At 43.6% G+C, this 12,350-nt stretch overlaps 1 protein-coding gene across 1 annotated transcript in view; it reads left to right on the top strand.

Moving 5' to 3' along the window:
- The first annotated feature begins 4,816 nt into the window (after positions 1-4,816).
- Positions 4,817-12,350, top strand: part of CRYBG2 (crystallin beta-gamma domain containing 2) — a 70,859-nt gene continuing 63,325 nt past the window's right edge. Inside the window, exon 1 of the mRNA XM_034413539.3 lies at positions 4,817-5,530. Coding sequence (XP_034269430.3) covers positions 5,031-5,530 — 500 coding nt within the window. The 5' untranslated portion in view covers positions 4,817-5,030. The remainder of the gene's footprint in view (positions 5,531-12,350) is intronic.

Consider the following 12,350-nt stretch of genomic DNA (forward strand, 5'->3'; position numbering starts at 1 on the left):
CCACCCCCCCACAAATCTTTTTCACTTGTGTTTCTGAGATGATGCAATATTTTGAGCAATAAACTAATCTGATGATCTGGATTCACCCAACACAGTCATACGCAAAAAAGGTAAAATCAGGTTAAATGTATATTAAATATATGTATAGATTCTAAGTCATTCAGGTCATGACCTGGTTAAACGTAGCATGTCTGAATGTAGTTATTAGGTTTCTAAGTATTTTGGTTAAGTGCATTGAATGGATACAGCATCCATTTCCACAAATTTCTTTTGGGCTGCTTTATTTCCCAAATTTTAATCTTCTAATGCAGAGGTGTCAAACTCGCGGGCCATGGGCCGGATGCGTCACACACTGGCCACCCCCACCTCCGTTTTACAGAAGGGAGGGAAAGTCGCGATACGTCATGTGACAACAACGTGATGATGCGAGTTTGACACCCTTGTTCTAATGCTTCTGTTGGAGGTATCTGAAATAATCATAACCTGTTACCCTCCATCCACATTTCTTCTTCATTTTTAAATTTATCTGGTCTATTCCACAGCTCTGTAAGATCTGAACTTTTCAACCAGAAGTAGCGGAAACTCTCACTTACTCTTCAGAATGTCATAGTCCTTGACTTATGACCATAAATGAACCCAGAATTACAGTCGTAAGTCATAGCAGTTGTTAAGTGGATCACCACATGACGTCTGTTTTTATGTGGTTTTTTTTTTGTAGTGGTCATTAAGTGAATCTATTTTTAACAATGGGTGATTTGCCAGAAATTGGAAGCAAATGCTGGAAACTGGCAAAACCCACTGAAAATCAGAGTGGTCGTAAGTCAAACACCATGTAACCAGACCTGATTTTTCAACCATTTTTATAGTGGTCATTAAAACAAATCTCAGGATCATAAATCTGAATCCACTTTCGCAAATGGGTGGGTTGGTTTTTTTTTTTTTTGCCAGAAACTGGCCAAAATTACGCCATAAATTGTGGTCACATGTAGATGAGATGCCTCAGCTAGTTGCAAATGTAGTATTTCAATTCACTTCAAATGCAGTCAAGTTCATATAATATTTAAAAAATATTAACATCCTATTAGTTTTTTAAAAAATCAAAGTACTGAAAATAAAAAGAAGTACCGTATTTTTTGGAGTATAAAACGCACCTTCCCCCCCACCCCAAAAAGAGGGTGAAAATCTGGGTGCATCTTATACTCTGAATGCCAGCTTCTCAAATTGAGGTTTCAGAGGCTGAAAAAAACATCAGAAACAAAGCTTCAGAAAAGAAGCCCCCAAACAGAGCTTCAGAGGCTTTTTTTCTGAAGCTCTGTTTCAGAGGCTTTCAGAGGCAAGAAAAGAAAGTTTTTTTCTGAAACGGGGTTTCAGAAGTTTCAGAGGCAGAAAAAAAAGCCAAAAAAAGCAAGGCACAGAGCTCACAACCAAGGAACCTCTTGCTAAAATTCACCTCTGGGAACAGTTAATTAGGGGTATTCCAGGTGGCCATCTACCCGCCAATAAGCTTTTTTCTTATTTTCCTCCCCAAAATCTAAGGTGCGTCTTATACTCCGAAAAATATGGTAAATAATTGACACCATGTTACCTGGGAGGACTCAGCATCCATTCTGGACCCCCAATCCTGCCATCACCTTCTCTTCCCCAACCCAGAAAAAAATAACAGGAGCAAAGAAATGAAAGAGTGAGCTAGTGAGAGAGACTTTGGGGCCTCACTTGGTTCCTTCTTACAGATTTTCTGCTGGGTTTTCTTCCCTCTGCCCCTGCCAGCTGTCCCAAAGTGGCACCCAAAGTGGAACTGCAATGCATTGACATGCCCCATGAGCAATGCTAGGCCTGGTGGCTCAGCAGACTGATAGCATTGTGATTAACACCAGCTGTCTGCAATTACTGTAAATTCGAATCTCACCAGGCTCAAGGTTGACTCAGCCTTCCATCCTTTCTAAGGTAGGTAAATTGAGGACCCAATTTGTGGGGGCAATAAGCTGACTTTGTATAAAATATACAAAAGTATGAAGGCTGTTGCTTAACGCCTGGTAAGCCGCCCTGAGTCTCCGGAGAAGGGCGGTATATACATCAAATTAAATAAATAAATAAATAAATAATGAGCAAAATCCCACCTTTTTCTGCAGGGGGTAAAAAGGACACCCCCCCCAGCACGATGGTATGGCCAAGGGCTCCTAACCCAGACCCTGCCATGTTTGGGAGGCAGCTGGCTCACCTGGGGGCAGTTACAGTTACAGGTATGTGTGGCAGCTGAACTCTCCAAAGGTGTGTGTGGAATTGGAGCAAGAAGATGCTTATTATCTAGTTTCCTGCTACCTCAGCAGCTCCTCTGGGTAGGGCGCCCCTGAGCTGTTTTTCAGTCACTGGAGTTGGCCCTGAGGGTAGGCATGGCTGCTATCCAGGCATGCTTCATCTGCTGCAGGAGAAACCACCCACTTCCTGGCCTGGCAAAGGGGCCAAGGAGGATTATATAAAAGGAAGCAGAATAAAATTAGGGCAGCCATACATACGATAAATTCAGCTGCACGATAGCAGGTCTGCCCCGGGAACATTTTTACATAATTGGGGTTTTTTTAGTGCCATAGAACTTGAATTCGTGACAACTTTGACTTTAGCGTTAAGGCCCAGAAGCTAAGCTGTCAATCCTCATGACTGGAATGTAACTTAGATAGGATGGCAGCCAGAGTGTTTAGAAGAGGTGGGGCTCCTAAGCCCAGAATAGGGGCTTGGCCTCTTTTTCTGCCTTCCCTAATTTTCTACGCCCACTCAACCCATTTTATAATCTGTTTATGATTTAATTAAAATCTGTTCATTGTTGTTTCATACAAATAAATTCAACAAACAAACAAACAAACAAATAAACAAACATAGAAATAAAATAAAAACTGGGCCAGTTACAAACTAGTGTAAAAAATACAGCAACAATCTATAAAATATTATAACATCATTTTTAGGTCTGAGAAGTCCAGCTAAGCCACTTTTATTTCTAAATTTTAGGGAGGAAGAGAATGAAAAGTGGATGGGTGCTTGTAGTAGTGTGTATATCCTTGAGTAAGGAGAAGTAGTTTGAAAACTGCCAAGGTTTAGCTTACCTTGTTGGGTAAACCTAGAAAATTATAGTTTGTGAAAGAAACTTTGATTTAACCAACCCTGGCTTAGTGTGGTCTACGTAGCCATGAAGATCTGGATAACTCATCTCATCCGTCTTAACAATTTGTGTATTTATACATACCTATCTCAGTGGCCCACTGAAATTATCTTATTGTATTTATTAAGTAACCTATGAGGCCGAGGGATATTAGTGACCTGTGAGTTTCATTGCTGGGTGCAGTGGTGTGCTGATAAACGTACTCACTTAGTGATGGCAATTGGGACTGGCAACCTGATCATTAAGTGAAGCAGCCACTAAATGAAATTGCGACTGTGTTTATAATCAGCTTTTCTTTTCTTTTCTTTGCTTAACAGATCTGTGATGGATTGATCAGTTACTTTTTAAAGCATTGTTGTAACTGCAAATGGTCACTAAACAAGGCAATTGTAAAGGAGGACTCCCTGTATAACATCTGGCTCCGTTGCTGCATGAGCCACCAAACAGCTTAGCTCTGCTGTCAATCAGCTTGCCAAAATTCCTGAAAATTTAACAACTGGCTCTCACAAGCTGGTATGAACCAGTTTTAACGCACCTCTGGATGGGTAGGATGCTGCCCAGGTCCACTCAAACTATTTTCCTGTTACTCAGCTCCTCTAGTCGCACCTGCCACAATTTACATGCTAGCCAATACTATTTTTAATGTACAGTTATAGTGACAGAATCTTGTAAATCTGAAAAAGCTTCTTTCCCCCTAACCCCCCAAAAAACCCCTTATCTTTGTGAGAACAAGGGAGGGTCTTGTCTGAGGCAATTACACTTCTGTCCCAGACTCATATTTATCTGACCATTGTATTGGCTGTGGCTTTTTCTCTTGTGCCTCAAGGTTATTCCTTCTGCCCACTAAATCTCCATCTGGCCTCTATGATCCTACTCATCTGACCCAAGAAACAGGCCTTGGAAGCATTCGAATTGCACTTCCCTTTATGAAATCTGGACTAAATTATATGAGTTGAATTAATAAGTTGAATTAATAAATATGAATGGTTAGACAAGAGGAAGAATGCCAAGAAGAAGGTGTAGTGAATGTCTAGAAATATATATGTCAATGTATGCTGAACTTGTGTGTATGATATAGGTTTATTGGATATGGATATAGTTGTTTAGGAGGAATTATGTAGTATGTTTGACATTAATGAAGTAAGATATATGTAAATTTATGTATAGATTGAGGAATATATTATTTATTAATTTGAATTAGATGAAAATGTTAGAAACCGGAGATGTCAAACCATGTCCATTGTTTTTTAAATTTGAATTATTAATAAAAACAATTTTTTTAAAAAAGAATTGCACTTCCCTTCTCAACCTTCTCCCTTCCATTCTACAGACCCGCTCACTTAGCTCCTCGGAGCCCAGTCTCTGGAAGAACAGCCTCTTCAACAAGTTCAGAAATTTTGCTTGGCACAAGCGCCGCAGCAGCCATTATGAGCTCTCAAATTGTGTTGATTACGCAGCATGTGATCCTTGGTCTTTGGGGCGGCTTCAGAGACCTGCTGTTGGCAGCTGTGTGGATATGAAGAGTAGACCTGATGTCTGCCCTCAACCTCAAGGATCTGGGAAAGAGAAATTCCCATCTCAACCAAGTGAAATGGATTCTATGTGGTCAGACTTGATCCCATCCACATCCTTAGACACACTGCATTTCTGGGTAGATAAGTCCTTCTCCATCAGCCATTCTTCTCTGGACTGCCCAACAGCATCCAAAATAGAAGAAGAAGAAACTAGTGAAGCTCCCAAGTCTTTCTCTGAAAATATATTAGAAGTTCATTTAAAATCAGAAACGTCTCTGCTTTCTATTAGGAATTCAGAATTTAGTGACAGCACTGGGCCCAGAAAGTCTGGACATTTTGGCAAAGGAACAAGACTTAAGAGTGTCATGGCAGGCCCACACGTTCAGTGGCCTCCAGGAGCAGCAGAGGATGCAAAAACCACCCCAACCAAGAATCCTTCAATAATTCGCTACGAGATTATGATCACAATGACTAAGTCAGAAGAAGAAGCCGTGGAAGCCAAACCCACAGCCGGCTGTGGTGAGCAAAGCTCGCCTTGCCACTCATCTGGGAAGGCAGCACTTTCTCTGGGGGTTGCTGAATTAGAGAAAACAGAGGGACAACGTCACCAGAAACCAGCCAGACCGGCTTCTCGGTTGTCAGCGTGCAAGGAATTCCAAAACTGCAACAGGTTGCATGGGGTGGAAACCTGTCAGGTGTGCAGCTTGATAGCAACTCCTGCCACTAAGAGCCTGGCAGTTCCGCGGGGACTGGAGAGCAGCCCAAGGGAAGGAGCTCAGCGGAACGGTGCTGATCCAGGGCATTCACAGAATGGCACCTCGGTGGAAGGGAAAGGCAATATAGCATTGGAGACCTCGGCCAATAGGTACGTGGGGAACAGGGTTGGGAAGCCAGGCGTCGCAGCAGGTGTGTTCTCTGAACCAGCCTTGAACTGCTCAGAAGGACTCGGGAGACATGCCTCGGCAAAGAAAAAGAGAAAGCTGGAGGGGCATTTTTCTCCTTCTCTGTCTGCTAAACCTTGGGAGGTCCTGGATGCCTATTGGGATAGTTTATCCCACAACACCTCAGGTGGGGCGTTTTAACTCTTAACCTGTCAGCAATCTTTGGTAGGGCACTGAATGAAGCAGTTATCAGAGAAAAGAAAAGATGGAGAAGGGAGGTGTGAACAGGTTTGGGGGCTAGTCCAGGGTTCAGGATTTGTGCAGAATGCAAAGAGAGAGAGAGACAGAGAGAGAAAAAGTAAGGAATCAATCCCCATCCTGTTTGCTGCAGTCCTTGGGACCTGATTTTTGGGAGGAAAGCTTGGGTTTGATTAGAAGGGGATTATGGAAACTGTACTTCAGCATCATCGGAGGTGCTAGGGGGTAGAGGCAGGGATGGGTTCTACTTTCCTTTACTACTGGTTCGCAACAGGACCGCATGTGCAGAAGCTTCCTGACGATGTTTGGGTTGGTAGACAGAGCCTCCCGCCGGTTTTACTACCAGTTCTTGCGAACTGGTCCGAACCGGGGGCAACCCACCACTGGATAGAGGGCTGGCCAGCATTATTGGCAGTTATTTAAATGGCTGAATAGCTGAGGGAAGAGGAAGGAATGCCATGGTACTGGTGCCTTTTTCTCTATAAAAAGTTTGAACCCAGCTTCCTTCCATAAAGCTGAGTGGCAAAGGAAATCCCATCGAGTCTGGAGAAGATTATTCCTTTGCAAGATTGCACAGGATTATAATTAGTGGGTCTGCAAATGACTGATGCGTTTCCTCATTTTTCAGAGCCTTTGGATATTGCAAAGGGCTGGGAAAGAAACTAATGACTTGAGCTGTTGATGAGGACTGAGATTTTTTTTTTTTTAATTCAGCAATTGCCTGGCCTTCCTGAGTTGGGACCCACATATGCATTGCTCAAAATAAGGAGAAAAAGGAATGGCAGTTTGCAAGATGGTTGCACAAGTTAATTTATAGGTAGAGATGTACCTATATTAATGTATAGGTAGAGATTTGGAAATAATGACTATAATTTATATAGAAATTAAAGGTATTTCAACAAGGCTTTGGCCAGGTAACAATTCCTGCATGCAGTTGTGGATGGGTGATTTCAAAGCCCTTCAGCATTCATCTCAACCCCCTTCCCCCCATTTAAGGTGGATGTAGGATGGGCAGTACTTTATAATTTATTAGCTGTTTGGGAGGCAGTGAAGGCCATCTTGTGAGTGATGCTAGGCTGCCTTATAAAACAGAACTAATTCCTGAACAATGTTGGTCTTTTGCTTAAGTGGGTTTCTAATTGTCTATGTGTGTACTATTTGTGAAACCTCTATGTGTGAGAGGTTTCCTATTGTTTGCCACCTGGACCTAGGAAGTGGGTGGCAAATAAGTAATAAGTAGACTCCCATAAATGAGGAACACCTTCAAATCAGTGGTGAAATGTAAAATTTGTTACTACCGGTTCTGTGGGCGTGGCTTGGTGGGGGTGGTAATGTGACAGGGTGGGCGTGGCCAACTTTTTTTTTTCTTTTACAATCATTTTTTCTACAACTTCTTCAGCTGAAGAGGTTGTAAAAAATAATGCTTTTAAAAGCCTCTGACGATCAGGCAACTCAGCTGGGATCGTCAGAGGCTTTTAAAAGCATTTTTTTCTACAACCTCTTCTGGCGAAGAGGTTGTAGAAAAAATGCTTTTAAAAGCCTCTGACGATCCCAGCTGAGCTGCACGATCATCAGAGGCTTTTTTTTTTACTTTTAAAAGTATTTTTTCGGCCGAAGAGGTTGTAGAAAACATGCTTTTAAAATTAAAAAAAAAGCCTCTGATGATTGCGCAGCTCAGCTGGGCATGGCCCGGGGGGAGGGGGGACGACAGGGATGTTTGCTATCGGTTCTCCGAACCACCCACCGCCATCGCTACCGGATTGGGCGATCCGGTCCGAACCGGGAGCATTTCACCCCTGCTTCAAATAGATGTCTTTTGTAGATCAATGCACATGACCTTCTGATTTCCTCTTAAGAACTTCAAAAGACGTCAGAAAATAGCAGTAGTTAGTGGGCAAGAATACATAATCGAAGACTGGGTTCCAATAAATATCCACTTAACGAACATTTAAACATTTCTATTGGACTGAGTAGAATTTGCTTCTGAGTGAATGTAGATTGAATTGCATTATGACCAGATAAAAGGTGAGTGCTTTATCAGGTGATGTATCTTCAGATAGATCCAGCACAGACATCTATATTCTGTATTCTGATTGCAGACACATCCGTATTATGTCCTGTTTCGTTGCACTCTTGAATCTCTCTTGTTCACATTACTGGGGCTCTATAAAGCATGGAGGAAAGAGGGATGTATGATGCATGCAGGGGTGGGCTGCTGTCTGTTGTAACAACCGGTTCGCCTGGAACTGAAAATATGAGCGAGCGCACGCTCTCTCTCGCTTCGCTCGCGTGTGCCTTCCACACATACACATGGCATTGAAAAACCAGCGATTATATAGGATGTGATAGTGCCAGGGCGGGTGGGCGGGGCCAGCCCTGGTCGGAACTACCGGTTAGCCTGAACCGGTCCAAACTGGCAGCAGCCCACCACTGGATGCATGCTTATTTTGGGAGGGCACATATTGCAGCATAGGAACACTGCCAAAAGAAGTCGAATGCTTCTTTCTCAGCAGCCCCTACAGGAGAATTCCACAGCTTTTGCATTTGTTGGTGGGAATACATCCTTAGGTGAATTCTAGTTCTAGTTCTAATTCTAGAGCCGAGGTGGCGCAGTGGTTAGAGTGCAGCACTGCAGGCTACTTCAGCTGACTGCTAGCTGCTGTTCGGCAGTTCAAATCTTACCAGGCTCAAGGTTGACTCAGCCTTCCATCCTTCCGAGGTGGGTAAAATGAGGAACCAGATTGTTGTGGGCCATAGGCTGACTCTGTAAACTGCTTAGAGAGGGCTGTAAAGCACTGTGAAGCGGTATATAAGTCTAAGTGCTATTGCTAGTTCAAAAGTTCAAAAATATTGGCTGCTATGGTGATCAACAATGGAGCCGTAGGATTAAAAGCAGGGGTGAAATTTACTTATCTTCCCTACCGGTTTGGAAGTGCATGGGTCACATGCGCACGCAGACCCTCTGTGCATGCACAAATCCTTCTGTGTATGCGCAGTGCATAAAAAACAGGTTACTTTCTGGTTAAAACCAGAAAGGGTGAATGTGCAGAAGGGTTTGCGCATGCGCAGAGGGTCTGCACGTGCATGTGACTGGGTGTGCATGTGACCGGGCACATGATGACTGGGTGAGTGGGCGGAGCCTCACCCTGCCATCACTACCAGTTCTCCGAACCACCCGCCACCATCGCTACCGGTTCAGCCAAATCTGTCCGAACCGGTAGCATTTCACCCCTGATTAAAAGGTTGTCTTGGGATGTTGTCTTGGGAGAAAGAGAACAAACAAACAAACCTAAATATGAATGTAGCTTTGAATAGAGCTTTATTATTTCGGAGCCAAAGCATCTGAGTAAACTGAAGGACCGTTTGTCTACCCATTCTCAAACGTGGCAGTTAGTTAAAGGACCGAATCCTGCTTATGGGACAATAGGACATAATGTCTGCTCGCTATTGGCCAGACAGCGCCAAAGAAAGAGGATTTGGGAGAAGGAAGTCTCTGTCATTCCTGTGGTCTATTTCTTTTGCCTTCTGGACATTTCTTCCTTTGCTGGATGGAGATCTGAAGGCTTAATTCTGAGTGAAGGACATGAGAGCCAGTAATGGCAGACAAGTAGTGGATCCCCAATGCTTGTTGTCATGTGTTTTCATCCTTGGGAAAGGTTCAAGGTTTGGGATGCGAATCTGGAGCTTGCAAGCACCAGGAGGGACAAGCCAGCTCTTAATGGGAAAGAGCAGAGGAGGCAAAATTGGGGTGGAGGAGCATTGGGGAGCAGGAAGGGCCTTGCTCGAGCCCCCTAGGCCAGATGGAATGCTCTGAAGAGCTATATTTATCCTTGTGTTGTAAGCTTTCATGTTAGAATTATGGTGTAAATAGGGACATGGGTGTATATGTGTGTTACAGTGGTCACTTCTAGAACTTAGTCTTTCAAAAGCCAGCCATCAAATTAGTGTCTGCTTTGAAAAGTAATGTGAGAATGCCTGACAAGTCCAAACAGCTGGTCAAGATCAAGGAGGCAACAAGAACCTAGAGTCCACTAAGCAGTAGTGGGTTTTCATTTTAGTTTGCTACCGGTGCTCTTGCGCGCGCTCACGAAGTGTCTGGGCTGGTGGGCGGAGCCTCCTGCCACCGCCGCTACCAGTTTGCCTGATCAGAGGCGAACCGGTAGCAACCTGCCACTGCCACTAAGGTGGCTTTAATGCTGCTGTTAGGGGTTAACGCAGAATCTTGGAAAATGCAAGAAGACTGTATTAGAGAGTTCATTTAGGTGGAGTCTCTTGGAATGTTTTCAATAGTTTCTACCCGGTTTTGTTGTGACCTGAGCTGCGTGGCTATTTATGAGATATGCTACCAATGGGCCCTCTTGTCTCTTGGTTGGTTACGTCTAATGCGCCTTCCACTGCTGCCCTAGTTTTCCCAGGGCCTTTTGGTATCGTTCCATCAATATCCTGCAAAGATATGGTTGGCAGGCAGTGAAGGATTGGCTGGTGGTTCTGAAAACAGTGAAAGTGTTCTCCTTTAGACTACCAGAAGCCCTTTCCCCTTGGAAGTTGCCTAAAATTTCTATGCCCAACTCTACTTGGTCCAGTGGTGGGATTCAATTTTTTTTTTACTGCCGGTTCTGTGGAGGTGGCTTGGTGGGCGTGGCAGGGGAAGGATACTGCAAAATCCCCATTTCCTCCCGATCAGCTGTGACTCGGGAGGCAGAGAATAGTTGGGGGCGGGGCCAGTCAGAGGTAGTATTTACCGGTTCTCTGAACTACTCAAAATTTCTGCTACTGGTTCTCCAGATCTGGTCAGAACCTGCTGAAACCCACCTCTGAGTTGGTCCATATCAGAGACAGGTATTAAAGGCACTGGACTAAATAAAGAATGCAGCAGCTTCATGTCTCTCACCAACACTTTCGCTTCACACAATGCTAGCCCAGAAAATAATGCTAGGTTGCACTTTGTTCTCAACTTTGGGGAAACTAGCTGAAGTTCCAAATCTTTGTCTCCTTAATTGGTCATCAAGATGTTGCTGTTAGTCATAAAGCTAATTAAACAACCCACACATTTAGAGAGATGAAGCTATGATAATTCCACCTTAGTGTCTGCAGAAGGGAACTTCTAGGCAAACCACCTCAGGAGAACAGAAAACAAAGACACACATATATGCATCTTTAAGAACTAAAAGCTGTTCTTCTCCACCAGTCCCAATATAACTTGTCATTCCTTTCCTTGGGTATTAACTGTAAATATACCTAATCCAGGGGTGAAATCCAGCAGGTTCTGACAGGTTCTGGAGAACCGGTAGCAGAAATTTTGAGCAGTTCGGAGAACCAGCAGTGGAAATTTTGAGTAGTTCGGAGAAATGGCAAATACCACCTCTGGCTGGCCCCAGAGTGGGGTGAGAATGGAGATTTTGCAATATCCTTCCCCCAGGAGTGGGGAGGGAATGGGGATTTTGCAGTATCCTTCCCCTGCCATGTCCACCAAGCCACGCCCACCAAGCCACAGCATGCCCACCAAGCCACGCCCACAGAACCAGTAGTAAAAAAATTTCACCACTGACCTAATCCCAAAACTAAATGAGTTAAAATGGTCTGAGAACTGAGTATGAGTGTTCATTTGTGCCAAAGGAGTTTCTTATATTTGCCATTTATTGGGAACCAAGTGTTTTGATAACCTTATTGCTCTCTTAAGTGTTTGCCATACTTTATTTGTTTATTTGGACAGAATAAAGATTGGTGCTGCTCTGTATCTGAACCGATAGGAAACCCTAACCCTTAAGGTTGTCCTTTTAAGGTTAAGACACAGAAATCCCAGATTCATTTTAGCTGTCAGAAAAGCTTTGGACTTTGGTCTTATTTATAGAGCACCATTCCTATTTCCTGTTTTAAAAGCATTCCTGTTTATAAAAGACAGTTAAAAACCTACCTTTCCTTACAGGGCAGTAGTACTCAGTCCCTTCCCTGAAGCTCTTCATTAGAATAACCATTATGTATAAACCCAACGAAGTCCAACCCCATAGCCACTGCAACACTAAAACATATAGAGAACGGTTGCTGGAATTGGGTATGTCTAGATTAATAAAAAGAAGGACTAGGGGAGACATGATAGCAGTCTTCCAATATCTCAGGGGCTGCCACAAAGAAGAGAGAGTCAAGCTATTCTCCAAAGCACCTGAGGGCAGGACAAGAAGCAGTGGATGGAAACTAATCAAGGAGAGAAGTTAGAACTAGAACTAAGGAGGAATTTCTTGACTGTGAGAAAAATTAATCAGTAGAACAACTTGCTTCCAGAACTTGTGGGTGCTCTAATACTGGACGTTTTAAATAAGAGATTGGATAACCATTTGTCTGAAATGGTATAGGGTTTCCTGCCTGAGCAGGGGGTTGGACTAGAAGACCTCCAAGGTCCCTTCCACCTCTGTTATTCTGTTATTCAGTGTGACAAGGGGCCTAGCCGTATAATCTTCCCACAATTTGTATTTTCACAAGTCTCAAGGTTGCTCGCTTCTGGAATAAGGAGACTTTAACATCTATATGTTTTTGGATTTTGAAGCCTCT

The sequence above is a fragment of the Pantherophis guttatus genome, chromosome 10, assembly GCF_059756535.1.
Source record: "Pantherophis guttatus breed Tessera chromosome 10, ASM5975653v1, whole genome shotgun sequence".
NCBI lineage: Eukaryota > Metazoa > Chordata > Lepidosauria > Squamata > Colubridae > Pantherophis > Pantherophis guttatus.